General features: G+C 55.8%; 7 protein-coding genes across 7 annotated transcripts; 5 read left to right on the top strand and 2 right to left on the bottom strand.

Moving 5' to 3' along the window:
- Window positions 1–1366: 1366 nt before the first annotated feature.
- On the top strand, window positions 1367–4494 carry BO80DRAFT_425336 (UNC45-central domain-containing protein). Its single transcript, XM_025719497.1, has 2 exons — window positions 1367–1497; window positions 1620–4494. Exons 1-2 carry the CDS (start codon window positions 1417–1419, stop codon window positions 4035–4037), a joined length of 2499 nt encoding a protein of 832 aa, XP_025575266.1. The 5' UTR covers window positions 1367–1416; the 3' UTR covers window positions 4038–4494.
- Window positions 4495–6671: 2177 nt separating this feature from the next.
- On the top strand, window positions 6672–10434 carry BO80DRAFT_356115 (glycerophosphocholine phosphodiesterase; the record flags this gene model as incomplete). Its single annotated transcript, XM_025715780.1, has 4 exons — window positions 6672–6807; window positions 6875–9685; window positions 9742–10142; window positions 10192–10434. 4 exons carry the CDS (start codon window positions 6672–6674, stop codon window positions 10432–10434), a joined length of 3591 nt encoding a protein of 1196 aa, XP_025575267.1.
- A 425-nt stretch (window positions 10435–10859) lies between these two features.
- BO80DRAFT_90894 (TFIIH/NER complex subunit TFB4) lies at window positions 10860–12433 on the top strand. The gene is made up of 2 exons (XM_025724908.1): window positions 10860–10989; window positions 11040–12433. Exons 1-2 carry the CDS (start codon window positions 10944–10946, stop codon window positions 12143–12145), a joined length of 1152 nt encoding a protein of 383 aa, XP_025575268.1. The 5' UTR covers window positions 10860–10943; the 3' UTR covers window positions 12146–12433.
- A 162-nt stretch (window positions 12434–12595) lies between these two features.
- Window positions 12596–14271, bottom strand: BO80DRAFT_355711 (threonine aspartase 1; the record flags this gene model as incomplete). The annotated part of the gene is made up of 5 exons (XM_025715764.1): window positions 12596–12736; window positions 12781–12890; window positions 12938–13855; window positions 13907–14106; window positions 14165–14271. The coding sequence occupies 5 exons, from the start codon at window positions 14269–14271 to the stop codon at window positions 12596–12598; spliced, it is 1476 nt and encodes a 491-aa protein (XP_025575269.1).
- A 774-nt stretch (window positions 14272–15045) lies between these two features.
- On the top strand, window positions 15046–16738 carry BO80DRAFT_407459 (actin-related protein 3; the record flags this gene model as incomplete). Its single annotated transcript, XM_025717804.1, has 4 exons — window positions 15046–15273; window positions 15338–15360; window positions 15421–15779; window positions 15839–16738. Exons 1-4 carry the CDS (start codon window positions 15239–15241, stop codon window positions 16736–16738), a joined length of 1317 nt encoding a protein of 438 aa, XP_025575270.1. The 5' UTR covers window positions 15046–15238.
- A 205-nt stretch (window positions 16739–16943) lies between these two features.
- On the top strand, window positions 16944–18313 carry BO80DRAFT_382451 (MDR family NADP-dependent oxidoreductase). Its single transcript, XM_025716893.1, has 3 exons — window positions 16944–17793; window positions 17871–18037; window positions 18089–18313. Exons 1-3 carry the CDS (start codon window positions 17001–17003, stop codon window positions 18227–18229), a joined length of 1101 nt encoding a protein of 366 aa, XP_025575271.1. The 5' UTR covers window positions 16944–17000; the 3' UTR covers window positions 18230–18313.
- Window positions 18284–20239, bottom strand: BO80DRAFT_425342 (tRNA (uracil(54)-C(5))-methyltransferase). The gene has a single exon (XM_025719498.1). It carries the CDS (start codon window positions 20051–20053, stop codon window positions 18314–18316), a length of 1740 nt encoding a protein of 579 aa, XP_025575272.1. The 5' UTR covers window positions 20054–20239; the 3' UTR covers window positions 18284–18313.
- Window position 20240: the final 1 nt, after the last annotated feature.

Genomic DNA, 20240 nt, shown 5'->3' on the forward strand with positions numbered 1-20240 from the left:
ACAAGAAAGGTTCCGATTAGATGAAACTGCGTGTTCTTATCATCCGCCATGGCTAGCCACTATTAACTTCCCATTCAAGCCAGAGAAGGCGTCATTGAGATCCAAGCGTAGGGGGGAGGGGGAGGGGAAACCCTGGAAGGTATTATGCAGATAGATATGTATACTATCTGGTTCTATGTATACGGACTACACTAAGTAGACGGAGTACGGAGTACATGGGGAGGGAGCTGGACCAACAATCCAATCGGTAGGCAGGATAGTCTATCTCGCTATCGGCTAGGGTGCCGACTCCAAGCGGGTGTTATTCTTAGCCCATCTTATCTGAGACGAAACTCCGTCCTCCTTCCCCCCTCCCAGGCCCCCAGGCTCCCAGGCTTCCAGCCACCCGGGGATCCCACTCCGTCTTGGGCAACCGGATGCTCCGTCGGCTTCATGTCACGGGGAGGGGATTATAGTTCTGGCTGCCTTTCCCAGCTTCAATCCCATTGAATGATGACACCACGGGGGGTCAGGATGAGCTTGAGATTGGTGCTGATGCTGTTACCTATTATCGATGATTCAGAGGAACATGATAACCCCCTCTCCAGTCTCCAGAATAGCATAAGAAATTCGGAGTTAAGCGCACGCCGAAGGGCGGCCGAACCAGGGGGGGGGTTGACTCCGACTGTCGGGCGGAAGGGGCCCCGTCTGTGATGGGAATTGGCAATCTGCATGCCGGCTGCTTACCCTCCATCCTCCTCCGCCGTGGTGGAAATAGGCCGCCTGTTCGTACCCGTAATTCACCGTTTTGGTTCGTAGTACATCCCCGGTTTGCTGGGCATTCGGAGCTCCAAGGACCTGTCACACCGAGTAGGTTACCGGTTACCGTACCGTAACTCCTCCAAGGCTCCAACTGGCTCCAACCCACATCCCGCCAATCCTCCCCTCCGTCCCCATACAATCCCAGAAGTTAACTTCCCTCCATCCACGCCCAGAGGCGAAAAAAAAAAAAAGGGAAAAAGAAAAAGGGAAAGAGCACCACTCCCACCACTACCTCTCCCTCCACCACCTTTTCCCATTCATAGTCCCTCCTGCATCCTGTCAGCATCACCCTGGCTTTGCGACCGCAAACGCGACCCTTCTACTCGTTCCCTTGTCCTCCATGATTGCCTGTGTGTCTTGTCGCTCGACCATCGCTCCGGAGGTCGTGGGTTGACGCAGCTCCCTGAACCTCTCTTTCTGACTACGACTACTTAATCTCCACTCCCCCGGCCACCACCTTCGACTGATCCTCGGATTCCTCCCGTCTTGCTTCCGGACTGTTTCCCTTATCAGTCCCTGCTCCCCCGCCGATTTCTTAATTTCCTCCAGAACCGGTATCACATCACCCTTTTGTGTCCCGCCCCTGCACCTATCGGCTCTTGTATCAGGCCTGAAATGGTTCACTCTACGAGCGAGGAACGCGCTGTACATCTGACACGGGAGGCTGTTGAGTTGATTGATGCTGGCCATCGTGAGGTAGGACTTGATTTTCCTATTGCTATCGTCCCCGCGGGGTGGCTATCGGCGCGTGGCGTCTGCTTTGTTCGCCGATAACGTACATTCCTTGTGACTAACAACTTTCCGTGATGTAACTGCAGGCCGCCTCACGAAACCTCCGAGAAGCTCTCGCCTTAGCCCCAGAGCATCCTGCGGTCAAGGAAGCTTTCGTTAAAATCCAGCAGGAGGAGGAAAATGGCCACCACCTCCTAGATCTCTGCCGACGCTACACCGGTGGGAAGGATGAGCCGGCCGGCAAGGAGGTAGCCCTTTATCTCCGTACGGACGGGCTCAAGCCCCCCGAGGAGGTTGCATTGGAATGTGTCAAACTGTTGCTCGCGCAAAGGCCCCATGCCTTATCATCGCTGCAGGATGACATTATCTCGGGACTGGTTCGTCAGAATACCAGCGTGCGGCTCTACTTTTCAGGGCAACTGCAGGTCTCTGTGACCACGTTCTTTGATGAGATCTATGAAAGAGGCGACGCGGCTGCCGTGTGCCTTGATACCGTGGTCTTGGATCCTGCCGTCTGGCCGTCCGAGGATGCCCGTCTACACTGTGAGCGCGAGCTCTTTTTGCTCTTCATCGCCAAGCTCATGGAATCGGGCCATGATATGGACGGTCGCTCCCTCAAAGGCATCGCACGTTTGCTCGCTGTCGATGCAGAGAAGTTGCAGGAATTGATCGATGACGAAGGACTGGAAGTGATTATGTCATCCTTGGACAGTCGGCTCCCTCTCGAGTGGAGGAGCCAGGCGACCCTGGCAACAGTCAAGTATCTGGAAGTCTCGAAGCAAGTCGGCGAGGAGAGGTTCTCTAGGCTTGTGTCTGCCAAGATCATTAAGGCTCGCAGCGATGACTTGATCGAGGCATTTTCGGCCACGGCTGCCGTCTTCCCCGTTATCCCGGAAGTTGCGGCTGGTCTCTTCCTATCGGAAAGCTTCATGGCCGCTCTGGCTCCTCTGACTTCCAGAGACGCGAAGAGCCGCAAGGTGGAGCCCCATTTTCTGGAATTGTTGAATGCCGCCTGCATGAACAAGGCGTGCCGGGAGGCCATCTCGAAGCATCTCTCGACCTGGCTTTCCCACCTCCTCACAAATGGCAGTGACGAGAGCTCCGAGCTGGCGGCCGTCATCTTGGCCAAGATCCGCACTGCTGCACAAGCCGGGCCCTCGGAATCCAACGGCAAGTCCGAGGAAGAAAACACCCGGGTCATTGAGCTGGTCGATCGCTTTAAGGAATTAATGTCGAAGCGTAAGACTGAGAATTTGTCGAACGTGATCGAGGGGTTGGCCTACGCGTCCGTCAAGCCCGCCGTCAAAGAGCAACTCGCCAAGGACCCGGCATTCCTTCAAGATCTCATTAAGATCCTACGGGAAAACTGCGCCGATTCATCAGTGCTCTATGGTGGCCTCATGATCATCGTGAATCTCACTCAATTTCTTCCCAGTCTGACGGAAGAACAAAAGAAGATGTCTCAACTAAAATCTTATGCTGAGGCATCCCCTAATGGAGCCCGAGCCGGCTCAGATCCTCTTGATGACGAACAACATGTCATCACGCGGTGCAACGCGCTCATTAAGGCAGGTATTATGCCTTTGCTGGTTGATTGTGGCAAGACGAATCTGCCCTCAGTGCAGGGCCTTATGGGCAAAATTGTCCTAGCTCTGTCTCGGGACCGGAAGTCCCGGGGAACTTTGGCGCAACAAGGTGCTGTGAAGTTCTTGCTCGGTATGGCAACTGCAAAGCAAGGGTCTTCGAATGAGGCTGTACAGAATGCATCACATGCACTTGCGCGAGTCCTGATCTCCGTCAACCCCGTACACGTTTTTCCATCCTCTGGGTTCCCCCAGATCACTTCCGCCATCAGGCCTTTGACCGTGCTTCTGGCAACCCCCGAGAGCAGCACCCTGACGGCAGAACAGCCGCGTGATCTGTTGCCCGTCTTTGAGAGCCTCCTTGCTTTGACGAATTTGGCCTCCCACCCCGATGAGGCTGCGCCTGAGGCCATCGTTCGTCAGTCTTGGTCCGTGGTGGAGGATCTCCTTCTTTCCAATAGCCCCTTGGTCCAGCGGGCCGCCTGCGAGTTGGTCTGTAACCTGATGACCTGCGAGTCCGGCATCGTCAAATATGCCGACGGTTCTAAGCGCGCGGCGCAGCGCCTGCACGTGCTACTGGCCCTCACCGATGCAGACGATATGGCGACGCGAAGTGCTGCCGGTGGGGCTCTTGCGATGCTGACCGAATTTGAAGCAGCCATCGCAGGAATCCTAGAACGGCCTCGCGGAGTCCAGTTGCTGCTGGCCATGTGTGAAGAAGAGGATGAAGGTTTGGTGCACCGCGGCGTGGCCTGTGTGCGGAATCTGACCTGCCTGGCAACTGGGGACATTGGCCGGCGGGCCAAAGAGGCCGTCAAGGCGAGCGGAGGTGTTGACATACTGACTAATGTGCTGAAGAAGACGAAGAACCCGGCGGTGCTTCAAGTCGGAGTCGAAGCGTTGAAGCCATTGGTTGGATAGGCGGCCAAGATCCTGGCCGCATTCTTCGCTGGCCGACCTACTAGCGAATAATTTTCTGTTTCTTCTTTTTTTTTTTCGGTGATTTGTGTTGATTGATGTAGCGTTTCACTTTATGATCCATGGGCCGGGGCTCGTGATGTGGTGTTCTGTGATATTTAGTTGCCTACGGAGATCTCTTTACGGCGTTGGTCGTTGCGTTGCCGGTGTCCTTTTTCTTTTTTTTTCCTTGTTCTGTTTTAGCCTTCCTATGTGGTTTATGTTGAATTACTTACAAGTCTGGCTGGTTTATGAGCGTGGGGAACGGTGTCCGGGTCATTCTCAACAAGATTCTCAACGATACGGGGAATATCGGGTGGGCTTCCCTTCCGAGTGCGCCATAGACCAGGATGAATTTGGCCTGGGTGGGATGGAATTATCGCAGTGACTAGCTGAATGATATGCACGATGAAATGCACGGTTGAAGTTTCCTCGGGGCGCGAGTCCCGTTCGGATTCCTCGGATGTCTCTGGTCAGCCTGAATAGCACTGGCCACGGCGACAGGCCGGCCATCGACGTCACTTGGAGCGGGGCTGGCGATATCCCGTGATGTAAATTGGTCCCAGCTACGATTCTCCAGGTTGCACAACCATCCCTTGAGATCCTCCCTGTCTGGGGTCGTGAACTCGAGGTCTTGGACCGGACACAGATAGTATTCTAGAGGGCTACGGAGTACACGTCGCGGTCTTCATCTCCGATTCCGTCCACAGACAGCTACCCTAGGTAACGGATCACGCCAACCCCCCCTGTCTATCCCGTCTACCCAATGCTAGCCGGGGGCTTACCTTCATGGAGGGGGAACTAAATTGACAGCTGATAAGCTTTCCCGACGGTCGATCGTTGTGAGGTGGTCTGAGTGGTGACGGATCACCGAGCAATGAATGTATCAGGTATCGACTATCAACCGGGTGAAGAAGATGATAGGTCGATAGTCCTACTATTTGGAGCAACCTGAGCAATCTGTGGCTTTCTCGGGAGACTGCCAAACCCCCGATGTTTGACGGGGACAGTGGAAATCACAATCATCGTAATTTAAATAATAATTAAACACGGCATGATAATCTGCCTAGGTATATTACAGTCGGAGGATGGCCGCAGTCAGGAACGCAAGTCGAATCCTCGACGCTCACCGACCGGGGCAGGGCCGGGCATGTGACGTGCAGCCCGTCCATTCCGTCCAGCTTCCCCCATCGCCTTCTATGCAGCCAAGTCTCCCCCCCATCGCCATTACTGAGGCCTGAATGGTTGCTAGTTTCTGATGCCCAGCCCAAGGTTCCCCCCCACGGCCCCCCTTCCCACTCCCCGGCATTCCTCGACAAACCCAACGGTGTTGGAGGATGAGGGTGATCATGAGCCCATGCCTCCTCCTCATCCCACCACTGGCGCGGGCGATTAATAGGCCATGATATTATTTCGGTGGGAGAAGTGAATCCTTCAGGTCCTAGCACTGGTTGGCGGGTCCCTCGGCTATATATAGGGTGCCTGCTAGGGTCCAGACTTCTCTTGCTGATAGTATTCACATGGGATAGCTAGATACTACAGAGTCCCATCTTCAGGCCCCTGTGGCAACCTTGATCGGAATCCCGATCGTGAATCCAATACTTCATCCACGGTCCCACCGCCATTTGATCTCTCCAGCAATCCAGTGAAAGCCCCCTGTGACCCGACCCGTGCGTGCCTTGCCAGAAAATTGCAATAGAATTTGGGATCCATCGTCGCGCGGTGGTTCGAACCGCTCATCCGCCGAGTGGCGCGAGCAAATCAGAGAGCGTCCGCCGGGCAGGAGATCCAGCGCCGGGCCTTCAATGGTCTCTCCGCCCGGAGCCTGTGCTTGACCTCGCGACCCTCTTCGCCCTCTCCTTACTGGGTCCACTGTCCAGGTTGGTTTTGCACCTCTCTCTTACGTCGCCGTGGAGAGCCCTCTGTTAGTCACGATGGGGCCTCCTAGACTCACTAGTGGCCCCCCTGGACTAGTATTTGGCAGCCCTGCCCCCCCGGGGTGCATGCTGCACCTGCATTCCGTCTGGCTGAGACTCTGAATTGCTGCTTTCTCGAAGCCCCAAAAATCCAGCGTCCACCGCTTCTTGGCTGACCTGTGCACGTGCCGATAGGTTCCAGAAGTTGGTCTCCTTTATCGGGACGGGAGTTTCCCACGGAGTACTCCATACTACTAAGTATATGAGCCATTGTCCGCGTTGACCATTGCGCTTTCTTTCAACCCTCCACCTCTCCCCCGACATTCTCCGTCTGTCGGCGCCCTCTCCTCAGTACAGCTCATCGCGGTTGTCACGGAGTCCCTCAGGTTTCCACCTCCCAGAAACAGACCTTTCTGATTCCCCCATGTTTGCGCATTAAACTGACACATGGCGCGGTTCTCTCCAAAGCTCTACTTGTCATTTTCCTTTTGTCTGGCTCTGATCCATCCGTCCGCTTATATTTGATCTCCGTGCCCTCGCTACCGTGGAGTTTCGAATATTTCGGGATTGAAAGAGCTGTGGTGCCTGTATATCTTATTTATACCTTCCATACGAGCCCTCCCCCGTGGATAATACTTTCTCTCACAAACCCGTTGGAAAGAACATCGAACCAATCGTCAAGATGAAGTTCGGACGCAATTTGCCCCGCAACATGGTCCCCGAGTGGAGCTCTTCCTATATCCGCTACAAGGCCCTGAAAAAGCTCATTAAGGCCGCAGCGGAGAATGTGAAGGCGGGACAGGAGGCAGACCTTGCAGGTGAGCAGTTTCCGTGATGATTGCGTCGTCTGGATCACAGTGCGGTTATCCTAACGCTATTCCCTAGGGTTCTTCTACTCCCTCGATCGAAATCTCGAGGATGTCGATTACTTTTACAACAAGAAATACGCCGATTTCTCTCGCCGTTTGAAGTTGCTAGAGGACCGATATGGACAGTCTTTGGATGGTGGTCAGCGACTAGATTCTGAGGACGTCGAGGACCTCCTGGCCGCCTTGCTGGAACTGCGCGGTCAGCTGCGTAAATTGCAGTGGTACGGCGAGGTCAACCGTCGTGGATTTCTCAAAATCACTAAGAAACTCGACAAGAAAGTTGGTGCGCAGGCGCAGCAGAAGTACTTGGAGACCAAGGTGGACCCCGCGCCGTTCGCTTCGAATTCCCGGGTTACCGAGGCGCTGAAGAAGATCAACGACCGTTTGTCTATTTTGGGTGAGCAGAAGATCAACGATGATGCCAGTTCCACGCGGTCCTCCCTGTCGTTGAAGAAGGGCCCAGCGCGCCCGAATTTGAACCTACCTGCGAGCATGCTTCTGACCGTCGACGAGGCGCTGCGCAAGGATGACACTCATGTACTCCTGGAGTTGCTTGAAACTTTGAAAGCGGCGGCAGATGACTCGGGAGAAGATGTGTACCCTAAGGTTCTCAACAGCTTGCTTCAGCGCTCCATCTTCTACCGTTCGAAGAGCTGCATCTCGGTGCTCTTGGGTCGCATGGACACCCTGGACGAAGACGATGACATTAACAAGCGCAATTGTATTCATCGGCTGGTAATCTCGATTGGTCGGGCCCAGTCCACCTCAGACTCAGAGCCGTCCGCCTCCCTGGTCCTGGACTTCCCTCTGGAAACATCGAACTATATCACTCCTGCGGCCCTGCCAACCCTGCAGCCTCCTCGGTCGGTGGTGATGGAGGCGGATCTTCCCAGTCATTTGGACAGATCCGATCCTTCGGTGACGCTTCTGCAGCATCTCCTGGACCAGCTCCAGCCCAACCAGCGAGATGCCCTTATCGCGAAGGACATCGCGGGACGTACCCCGCTGCACTACGCTGCGCAGTATGGATTCAAGGTCGTCTGCGAAGTGATTATCGAACATCTGCAGGCCTGGGACCTCTTTGATGTCACCGAGGGCATTGATAGCCCGCGCTGGCAGGACAACGATGGGTGGGCTCCGTTGCACTTGAGTGTTGTCGGGGGTCATCCTTTGACGACCCAGACCCTTCTTGAGTCGGAGAACTGGCACGGTGCGAACAAGGACAAGGCGAAGATTCGCAAACAGGTCTCGCGGTCCAGCGCGGTGCTGGCCTTGGCCACCAAAGCCAACTTTGTTGATATTGTTCGGCTCTTGGTCGAGGCCGGTGTAGACATCAACTATCAGGATGAACAGGGTGAAACCGCGTTGCATGTCGCAGCCCGCTTCGGCCATGATCAATGCGCCAAGATCTTGCTCGATGGTAACGACGAGCAAAAGGCGGATACCGAACTTGCCGAAAACACGTATTCCTGGACTCCTTTGTTTATTGCTTGTGTCGATGGGTCGTTGGGCGTGACAGAGCTTCTCATCGAGGCCGGCGCTAATCTGGAAAGATGCGACTCTTCTGGATGGACCGCGAAGGAGCATGCATCTCTGAGAGGCCATCTTGATATCGCTCGGTGTCTCGCCAAGGTCACTCCCCCGCCTGAGATTGCCGAAGCGGAACCTGTGATACCTGTACCTGTTCTGTCCTCCGAGCCTCCCTCTCCTCCTCCTTCGTCACTTGCCGAGAGGAGGTCCAATGGCCCTGGAGCCAGTTCTCTTCGGAATGCGGAGCCTATCAAGACCTTTGGGCACCGGTATCTCACCGATGAGTCCATGATCTTGGTCAGCTTGGGAACTATGGACATGCGGACACATACGGAGGCTGTCAATCTCGACCGTATTCCCATGGAAAATGCGCATTCCACTCAACTCGACACTGCCCTGTCTCTGGTTGTTTCTGCCAGCGGGGCTCATGGAGAGCCGGAAGTGATCGATCTTCCTGTTCAGGACAATATCTCCACCGAACCCATCGTCTTCCATGCGGCCGATGCCACCAAAGTGAGGCTTCTCTTTGATCTCATTCCCACGTACGCTGGCTCGAAAGACAAGGTCGTCGGGCGTGGTGTGGCCTTGCTTTCTAGCATCAAGCCTACGGTGGGATCGCACCGCATCAACCTCAAGGGCGACTCCACGGTTCCCATCGTAGCGGCCAACACCCTCGAGGTCATTGGCTCGGTGACCTTCAACTTCCTCATCATCACGCCTTTCAAGCACCCCAACATGACCATCACGGGAGACCAGACGTACTGGAAGAGTATGAGCTCGACGATGGTGATCGGACACCGCGGTCTTGGCAAGAACATGGCCAGCCGCAATTCGCTGCAGCTGGGCGAGAACACCATCCAATCGTTCATCGCTGCCGCGAACTTGGGGGCTTCCTACGTCGAGTTCGATGTCCAGCTCACCAAGGACCATGTTCCCGTCATTTACCACGATTTTCTCGTTAGCGAGACCGGCATTGATGCCCCCGTCCACACCCTTACCCTGGAGCAGTTCCTGCAGCTGGGTGATAAAGGTCCCTCGCGCCGACAGGGTTCTCCGTCTCGAGCACCGGACAGTTTTGGAGAAAACATCAGCACTGCTTTCCGTCAGCGGTCGATGTCTGTCGGTGGGTCGGAGTATGACCCCTCGGAGCTGAACGAGAAGATCAAGCATACCCGGGATTTCAAAAAGAAGGGTTTTAAGGGCAACAGTCGCGGTAACCACATCCAAGCCCCATTTGCCACCTTGGAGGAGTTGTTCCAGAAGCTGCCCAAGTCGGTGGGATTTAATATTGAACTGAGTGAGTACTACCACCCCGTGAAGGACAGTTACATGACGATCTAACCTGGATCGCAGAATATCCTATGCTCCACGAGAGCGAGGAGGAGGAGATGGACACGTATGCAGTGGAGCTGAACTCGTTTGTGGACACGATTCTCACCCAGGTCTATGACATGGGCCAAGGTCGTAACATGATTTTTTCCAGCTTCAACCCGGATATTTGCTTGTTGATCTCTTTCAAGCAGCCGTCCATCCCGGTCCTCTTCTTGACGGACTCTGGTGCTTCGCCTGTTGGTGATATCCGTGCCAGCAGTCTGCAGGAGGCGATTCGTTTCGCGTCTCGGTGGAACCTACTGGGCGTTGTCTCGCAGGCCGAAGCTTTGGTGCTTTGCCCGCGTTTGGTGCGGGTTGTGAAGGAGTCTGGTCTGGTTTGCGTGTCGTATGGCGCCATTAACAATGATCCAGAGAGCGTTAAGGTAAGAACAGTCACCGCGCGTATGCTTTCTTCGCTAACAGTCTGTGCAGCTCCAAGTGGCGGAGGGAATTGACGCTGTTATCGTGGACTCGGTTCTCGCCATCCGGAAGGGTCTCACCGAGCATCAGAGCAAGGGGGACACGCCGGGCGTTTCGCCGCAGCCCAGTCCTCTGACCAGAGCGGCATCCGGTGCTCTCAAGGAGTCGATCAACATTCCGGTGTTAAACCAGACCGAGCAGAAAGACGATCATCTTCATGTGAAGCCCGAGGCCATTACATCTAACCCTCGGTGATCTACTAAGTCTACTACTTTGAATAGCATTTGTTGATATTTGCCTCGTATAGAAGCTAAACAGTAGAGCTTGTCCATTTTGTACCAAGAATGAGTAAATTCACTATGAACTCTCTACCTTCTCAATTGGAATGTCCTTCGTAGTATAGATCACGTGCCGTGTCCGTCCCCGTCCTCGCTCGGAGCTGCTCTCCAGCTCCGCCTCCGGACTCATCGCAAGCCGCAAAACTTCTCCACGCAAAACTTCTCGAATCAGTCTCTTCCCTCCACAAGTCCTCGAACACAGATCCTTTGCCCTTCACCACCTCACCTGCATCTCCGTGGAGCTTCTCTCAACTTAAAGCCGCAACCAAACCATCAGCAGCGCAGCAACCAAGCTCCAACTGCCGCACCGCATACGAGCCCAGACCCAGCATGTATACACCTTGAGACACCCAACAGATCAACTTCTTCTCCAACCCACCACTCAATCCTCTCAATCTACCTCACCAAACCCCTCTTAATACCAAAATGAACACCATCGACGCAACAGAACACTACGAAACCAGCGCCCACGGTACCTCCACCCCATCCATCCATCATCCCACCAAATCTAACAGATCCCAGACCGGCCCCCCTCCCTCCTCACCATCATCGTCGACACCAACCCACACGCCTGGGCCCTCCTCAACCCCACCCTCCCCCTCTCCACCGCCATCGCCAACATCCTCGTCTTCCTCAACGCCCACCTAGCATGCAACTACGCCAACGAAGTCGCCGTGGTAGCCTCCCACACCCACAAAGCAACATGGCTGTACCCTGTTGAACCCACCAGCACCAACAACAATAACAGCAAAGACACCGACGGCGACATCACCATGCACTCGCAAGCCCCCTCCCCCCACCCCCCATCCTCAACCAGCATCAACAAATACCGCCCCTTCCGCATCGTCGAAGAACAAGTCTCCTCCACCCTCCACACCCTAATGTCATCCACCACCCCGGACTCCCTCGCAGCCACCACCTCCACAATGATGGCCGGCGCCCTCACCCTCGCCCTCAGCCACATCAACCGTCGCACTATCGCCTGGAATGAAGCCCACGGCGGAGACGTCGCCAATCCCAACGAACCCCATAACCCAACCTCCTCCTCTACCTCCTCATCCGCCACGAATGCCAGAGGAACCCCGGAATCGACCCTACAATCTCGAATCCTCATCCTCTCCGTCTCTAGCTCTACGGGTTCCGCGCATCAATATATCCCCATCATGAACGCTATTTTCGCGTGTCAGAGATTGCATATCCCTATCGACGTGTGCAAGTTATCCGGTGACGCGGTGTTCTTGCAGCAGGCGTCGGATGCCACCAGGGGGGTGTATATGGCGTTGGAGGAGCCGAGGGGTCTACTGCAGTATTTGATGATGGGGTTTTTGCCGGATCAGAGGTCGAGACGGCATTTGGTGTTGCCGACGCGAGTGGATGTGGATTTTAGGGCTGCGTGCTTTTGTCATCGACGGGTGGTGGATGTTGGGTTTGTGTGCTCGATCTGTTTGAGTATCTTTTGTGAGCCGTTGGGGGATGGCGTGTGTTTGACCTGTGGGTCGAGGTTGGATATGAGTGATTATGGGGCTAAGCCGGCGGTCGTGGCGAGGAAGAAAAAGAAGAAGAAAGTCAAGGCCAATGGGCCGTCTGCGACGGGGACGCCGACGAGTACTCCGACGCCGGGGCCGTGAGGGTGGACTCATTCGAAGGATTCGTGCTCTCAGCGATATGGCAGTACGTTTATGAGGTGAAGACTGAACTACCTACGAACAGCACAGGGTCGACGCGGGCTAGCCCAGCGCGGTATTGCCATGGTTACACGTTTATTCGGCATTTTAGGTTTGGATTACTTAGGAAACGGCTTGTCCCGGCACCATGCTCGAGCTGTGCGGCCATGCTCATCCTGTTGTACTCTGACAATCATCAACAACCGGGGACGGTGGCCACACTGCATCCTTCGCGGTGAAATCATCAACGGCAATGGCGTAGGCGGTCGACTGGATAGGGATCTCTAAGAGACAAAACGTTAGCTAGACCGGTCTGGCGTTGCTTCATGTACATAAAATAGAGGATCATCGGGTAGTTACTTACTTATCAGCCAGACTACACCGAGTTGGGGACCCTAGGTCTGACGCTGTCAGCTAGTCCGACTCCTCGTGAGCCTTCTCGGCATACCTTTTGGGTCGACAGGCGCGGCCACCCTGGGCGATGCTGCCGTTCCCATTGCTACGAGACATGACGCACACCGGCTTCTTGTCGGCGCTACTCATCGATGCAAGGGCCTGGGTAGATTAGCGATGCGAATTACGAACCTTGGGTGTCTTACAAATGAGTCAGTGTTATGAGCAAAGTAGAGGAAGATCCCGTCGACGGATTTTTTGACCGAAACGATGCCGATAGCGCCGTGGCAAAAGCTACCTCTGACCCCGGGATGATCTAGACTTATTAGCTGATTTCCTCTTCTGCCATCAAATCAGACGCACCCATGAAGTCGTCAGCGACCACAGCCCGGATGGCTTCTTCTTCGGTGACCTCTTCGAAACTGCCATCTTGGCATCGCCGGTGGCTATAGTAGATGCGCGACGCGCAGGTGCTGGCCGCCATGGTCGTCGCAATATGCTCGCCGGTCCCGGAAGTAATCGTGGCCACACTGGTGACGTCCGGGTCACTGGGGTCCACTGGGATAACAGCAGTCCCAATGCCCACGAGCGCTGCCGGTCCGATCCTGCCGCGATGTTTCATCCCAATCCCGCCGGAAGAGGAGCCAGCGGCAATATTGCCCTGGTTATCTATAGCTATCGCGCCGACAGTATCATTGACGCGGTCGATTTCCATGTCGTTAAAAGATTGGGACGCTTCGGCATCAGAAGACAAGTCGTCATCACTCGCGGACACGTTGCCATCCCCAGGCCAGGTCGCGGACGGATGCTGCATACCATCAATGTATTTGCCATCCTTGACTCTGGGAGACTCGGACGGCGAACCCACATCTGCTGGGGGCGTAATACCCTGAGACTGACGGGTGAGCCGTGGATCTGCAGTCACCCCTTTTACAACCGGAGAGCTTATCCCAGTCACGGGGGTTGGTTTTGATAGCGATGCGAGGATCTGGGCTGGGTTAACCGTGACTGGTCGGCGAACACACGCTTTGAAACGATCATGATCGCTGTGCTTTTTCTCCCTAAGAGAAACGGCGTCCAGCTCCCGTTGCCAATGATTCCAGCGTTCTCGCGCGGGGGTAGATATTAAGGCATCATGGGGTAACACCACCAGCCCATGCTCGTAGGCATAGTCCGTTGCACCCTGTCCCACCAGGAAGTTCGGAGGCACCCGTGACAGCGACAAAGGCCTCGACGAGGAGTCAAGGATGACCCTTGCAAGAGAAATGGGATTCTTGACCTCTATCAGGATATCAGCAGTTGTTGACTTGAGGTGGGTGGAGTAATACTTACGGGAGGTGGCGCCCACTGCACCGCTCCGTCCGAGATGGTTGACCATGGTAGCATCGCATTCGACCATGCCTTCCAGGTTCAAGTTGCTGCCGTAGCCAGCATTGGTAATCTCCGAGTCTTCCAGCAGCATGATAGCGATCTCGACAGCGTCGACGGCGGAGCCGCCGTTTCTCAGAACAGCCATGGCCACTCTTGCCGCACTGCTCTTGTTAGGACAACTCTGGCTTACATGCTGAGCCACGGACTGGGAAATCTTACTTCTCACAGGTCTCTAGATGCGCTTTCTCATTGTGTGGCGCGTGAAAACCGGCGCCAGCGTGGACGAAGATGGCGGAGATATCTCCACCCCCACTGAGACGACTCATTCCAGGCAACTGCTGTGTTCTAAAGGGACGCAAACTCCTCAAGTGCCGAGGAAGAAAGAAATGGAGAAGACGTGATGTGCGTGGGTGCTCCAAGGTGAAGGATTGCAGCGTAACCCTATAGATTGTTCACTGCCCCTGGGAAGCCGGCATGGCAACCTGGACGGTGGAAACGAGATGAAAGAGTTGACGAGGAATGAAGCGAAGAAGAGAGGGAAGGTCCTTAACACCAGAGAATTGGGAAGCCCACGACGATGCGGGTCTCCCAGCAGACGAGATAATTGGTGCTTTCCAGGTCAACAGGGTGTTTGCATCGATTGGAGCGTGAGGGAAAACACAATAGCAAATGAGGTATCACAGCTAAGGATAGCCAGTTATAAATGTCACTTAGGGAGGAAGAATAGGCAATTGACGAGGAGGGAGGAGATGGTCTAAGGATAGTAGCTGAGCCCGGCATATAGAAGAGAGGGAGTGAAGCCGAAGACAGCGGATAGGATACACGGATCCAGCACCTTCCCTGGATGCCCCATTGGAGGCGGTTTCCTGCTGGAGCTATCCGCCTGGAAGATTTCTCGTGAAAAGCGGTGCTCGCCTACATTGCCTACCGCCTATCTGTGAGGGCTGCTGACTGGCAGCTCTTCGGCCAATTCCTGGAAACCCCGTTTGGGCGGACGTGAGGCCGGCCCGTACCATACATACATACATACATACCGAACGTGACGTCTTCCCGTAATTCCAGTATCAGGCAGGCAGGCCGCCATCTTCTGCCCGCCTCCATCTCCGTCTCCCCTCCTCATCCTCCCCCCATTCCCCTTTCTAACTTCCTCCCCAGTGCGTCGTGGTGGAGTTTCGGGTTGATCGTTTTTCGACTCTAACACCATCTAAGCAATCTTCAATTCCCAATTTCATCCCCTTCTTTGTCCCAACCACATAATCAGGGGGAGTGTGCGTGTGCTCCACATCATCCGTGATGGCCTCCCAAACCCCGGCCGTTGTCATGGACAAGTATGTCATTCCTGCCGAGATCCCCTCCCTGCAGCTGTCACTAACCGGGGCTTCCTCGATGCAGCGGAACTGGATATTCCAAGCTCGGTAGGTCCCTGACCGCATCCCAGTGGAGCTCCCGTGAAGCTCCAGGCTGACAAGTTGTAGGTTTCGCCGGTAACGACTCGCCCTCGTTTGTCTTCCCCACGGCAATTGCGACCAAGGCTGGTGCCGGATCGGGCGCCTCCGGACCTGGCAGACCCCCCGTTGCGAACAAACCGTCCTTCCTGGCTGGCGGTGGTGGGGCCGGCTCCCACCTGTCCGCGAAGCGTGGCACCGAGGACTTGGACTTCTTCATTGGCGATGAAGCTCTGGCAGCGGCCAACGGTCCCGGATATGCGATCAACTACCCGATTCGCCATGGACAGATCGAGAACTGGGATCACATGGAGCGGTTCTGGTCGAATTCCATCTTCAAGTACCTGCGCGTGGAGCCGGAGGACCACTACTTCCTTCTCACCGAGCCGGTAAGCGGTTGCCTTTATTGACGATTGCGATTGGATGTGACTGACTGTATGGTGGATAGCCTTTGAACCCCCCGGAGAACCGTGAGAACACCGCCGAGATCATGTTCGAGTCGTTCAACTGCGCCGGTCTCTACATTGCCGTCCAGGCCGTGCTGGCGCTGGCTGCCTCGTGGACCTCGTCGAAAGTGACAGACCGATCCCTCACCGGTACGGTCATCGACTCCGGTGACGGTGTGACGCACGTTATCCCCGTCGCTGAAGGCTACGTCATTGGATCATCGATTAAGAGTATACCGATTGCGGGTCGCGACATCACGTATTTCGTCCAGAGCTTGCTGCGGGACCGCGGTGAGCCGGACAGCAGCCTGAAGACCGCCGAGAAGGTCAAGGAGGAGTACTGCTACGTGTGCCCGGACATTGTGAAGGAATTTGCCCGCTACGACCGCGAACCGGACCGTCTCCTCAAGCACACTGTGACCTCGCCCAACGGCCGGACCGTGAGCATTGATGTGGGCTACGAGCGGTTCCTGGCGCCGGAGATCTTCTTCAACCCGGAGATCTACTCGTCGGACTTTTTGACTCCCTTGCCCAACGTGGTCGACGGGGTGATCCAGTCGTCGCCGATCGATGTCCGCAGAGGCCTGTACAAGAACATTGTGTTGTCCGGTGGCTCTACGCTGTACAAGGACTTTGGCCGGCGTCTGCAGCGGGACATCCGACACCTGGTGGATGCGCGCATTCGGGCGTCGGAGGCACGCAGCGGAGGCGCCAAGAGTGGTGGATTGGATGTGGCGGTGGTGACGCACAAGAGACAGCGCCATGGGCCGTGGTTTGGAGGTAGCTTGCTGGGTCAGACGCCTGAGTTCCGCAGCTACTGCCACACGAAGGCGGAGTACGATGAGATTGGTCCCAGTATTGTGCGGCGCTTTGCGTTGCTTGGGGGGCCTGGCAGTTCGTAGTTTAGTTTGTTGTATCAGTGATAGTAAATAGTGAGACATTCGAGCTGTATATATCGTGATGCTCGATTACAACATGTAGTAGATGCCAGTCCTGCATTTCTAAGCAATGGCATCAGCATAAGCACCAGGACCCGCTTCCCCGCTCGATATACTATATAACCATCATCCTTCTCACATCTACAATCCCATCCTCACATCCAACATACATCCCATCCCCATCCCCAATCCCAATTGCCCAATACTTCTCGCAACCACAACCAAAATGACCACAGACCTCCACCCCAACCTCTCCCTCACCCTCACCAACATCCCGACAGGCCTCCCCATCCCAAACAAAGACCTAACCACCCTCCCCTCCCCCATCTCCCTCACCCAACCCCTCTCCCCCAACACCCTCCTCGCCAAAACCCTCTACGCCAGTCTGGACCCCTACATGCGCGGCCGCATGCGTCCCGCCCACATCCCCTCCTACAGCCCCGCCTACCCCCTCCACGCCCCGATCACCGCCTACGGCCTCGTCCAAGTCCTCCGCTCCAATCACCCACTGTACTCCCGGGGGCAGATCCTATACTGTCGTGTTCCGGTGTCCGAGTACAGCATCCTCGACTCGGAGCTCAAATGGGAGAGTATTAAGGTTATCCCTTACACCAATACCACCACCAACACCAACGACTCAAACGAAATCCCTCTCCCCCACTACCTGGGTATCCTCGGCATGCCCGGCCTCACCGCGTATGCCGGACTCTACGAAATCGGCCGCCCCCAACGCGGCGAAACAATCTTCATTTCCTCTGCGGCGGGCGCAGTGGGGAGCATAGTCGGGCAGATTGCGAAACGGGAAGGGCTGCGGGTAATTGGATCTTGTGGCGGGAGTGAGAAAGTAAAGTATGTGTTGGAGGAGTTGGGGTTCGATGCGTGTTTTGATTATCGGGTTGAGGGGGTCAGGGAGGCGTTAGGGAGGGTGGCGCCGGAGGGCGTGGATGTGTATTTTGAGAATGTGGGGGGGGAGGTCTTGGAGGGGGTGTTGGAGGGGATGAATGTGGGGGGGAGGGTTGGTATGTATTATCTTTCTCTTTGTTTTGGTGTTTGGTGTTTGGGGTGGTGTTGGGTGGGATTGGCTAATGGCTGGTAGTGGTGTGCGGGATGATCTCGCAGTATAATCTCGCGCCCGAGGACCGGTACGGGATTAAGAATCTGGGGTTGGTGGTCACCAAACGGATTCATATGCAGGGGTTTATTGTGGGGGATGCGGGGTTTGGACCGAAGTATGAGAAGGAGAGGGATGAGAAGGTGTCTGCTGTGAGTGTACTCTTTCTGCTCTATAGTGGGTGTATGTGCTGACAATGGTAGTGGCTGCGCGAGGGCAGTATCGTTGCGAAAGAGCATATCACGACTGGCATTGAGAACGGCCCGGAGGCATTAGTTGGCATGTTGCGCGGGGAGAATCTAGGAAAGGCAATTCTGAAGATTGCGGATCCGGAACCTTTGTGAAGTATAGAGTGGATGATGGGGCATACTGGACAGTCAACATGTATAGACAAGTGTGAGAATGAAATTGAAGGTATTATTGGTATCCTACACAGCTGGTATACTCGTCTTGTTCAAAATGGCTACCCCCTCCACATGGCCCGTCTGCGGGAAGAAATCAAATCCCCGGATGCTCTCAATCTCGTACCGGATCTTCTTCTCCGCGTTTCCCTGCACCATGACCGCCACGTCCCGCGCCTGCGTGTGCACGTTGCAGCTGACATACACCACCCGGCGTGGTCCAAACGCCAGTAGCTGTCGGAGGAAGTCGTCGCTGCAGCCCTTGCGGGGCGGGTCGATCACCAGCAGAGTCTGATCGGGCGGGTAGGGCACGTCCTTGAACAGAACGGCGGCATCGGCGGCCGCAAAGCCGGTGTTCGGCAGCGCATTGGCGCGAGCATTCTCCCGCGCCGAGACAATGGAGTCGCCAGCGACGTCGACGCCCAGACTGGACTTGAAGAGCGGGGAGAGGGTGATCGTGAAGAGGCCGGAGCCGGAGTAGGCATCCAGCAGGTATTTGATGGGCGTGGGGTCTTGGTCGTTGTTCGGGGGCAGGGCGTGTTGGCGGATGAAGTCGGTGAACCCGGAGAGGATGGAGTTGTTGTTCTGGAAGAAGGCGCCGGCTTTGTTGGTGAAGACGTAGTTGTCGACGTATTCCACGCTGGTCGCATTGGAGTCGGTCACGCATCGCTTCTCTTCGATGTAGGTGTCCTTCTCGGTGCGGATGACATCGCCCGAATCCTGGCCGGGTTGGTTGATCGGGGCGGGAGGGTTCTCGCTGTCTTTCGGCACGCGGGTGGTGGATTCACGCATCAGGAGCGTGGCGCCTTTGGTGTACTTGCCAATGGTCTCGGCCACCCGCTTCCGCTCACTCTTCATGCCCTGGCGCACAATGTCGGTGCCCAGCGGGCAGTCTTCGATATCCAGATCCATGCGCCGGTTCTTGAATGTGAATCCGATGGGGGGCACCTCCTTGTGCGGCTCACGGGGCCCTTTGCCGCGCCTCTTGTTTCCGCCCGAAGCAGCGAAATGCGGCGTCAGCTTCGTCCGGTAGCCGTATTGCAGCGGGGATGGGAATGTGTCGTCGATGGCGGGGATCAGCTCCGGGATCAGCCCGGAGAAGTTGGCGTACGCTTTCTCCACAATGCGCTTCTTGTGGGCAAGTTGGTCTTCGTAGGACATCATCTGCAGCTGGCATCCGGAGCACCGTCCGAAATACTGGCAACCAATGCCGGCGTCATTGCGCTGGGGGCCCGGTTCGACAACCTTGATAAAGTCCGTCATGCTGTAGGACAGGGAAGGGAAGTGCCGCACGACCTTGACCAGAACCTTGTCGCCAGGGACGGTGAAGGGAACGACGTAGACGTGATCCTGGGTGTCCGACAGGGCGAGGCCATCGCCGGTCGATGAGATCTCAGCGACCTGGACTTCAATCTCGGTGAAAGTCTCCGGCAGGGCAGGCGGCGGGGGCGTGGCAGCGTCGTCGGCTTCGAGCTCGGTTTCGGGCTTGTGTCTGCGGAGCAGCTGGTCGATGTCGGCCTGGAGGACCTCGTCAAAGCCACTGCTCTTGTTGTCGCGGGGGGCCTTGACTCTCTTGCGCCGCTTGGCCCCGGTGTCGGGCTTCTTGGGGGAGTTCTGCATGGTAATGGTCGGCTGGGAGACTAATTGCGCATTGCGCGGGGATCCAGAGAGATGGAAGGAAGCCAGACGCTGGACTGGCCGGGGCAGACTGGTTGCAAGTCGGTGAAACGGGGAGGCAAAGGACCGCAGGGACCGAGAGGCGAACATATATGAACCCTCACTCAATGAAAGTAGAAAATGAAGGGATTGAAGAAGTCGAGGGAAAACCGAGGCGAACTTGGAAGGGAAAAAGTTGAGTGAGCAGGAAAAGACGGGCGGGGATTGGCTGGAGCGGCCCGCTGAGAATTTCAATGGCGACCTTCACTTTCACCTTCAACTTTCACTCGTTCGTCGC

Source organism: Aspergillus ibericus (assembly GCF_003184845.1).
Source record: "Aspergillus ibericus CBS 121593 unplaced genomic scaffold BO80scaffold_20, whole genome shotgun sequence".
NCBI classification, from domain to species: Eukaryota; Fungi; Ascomycota; class Eurotiomycetes; order Eurotiales; family Aspergillaceae; genus Aspergillus; species Aspergillus ibericus.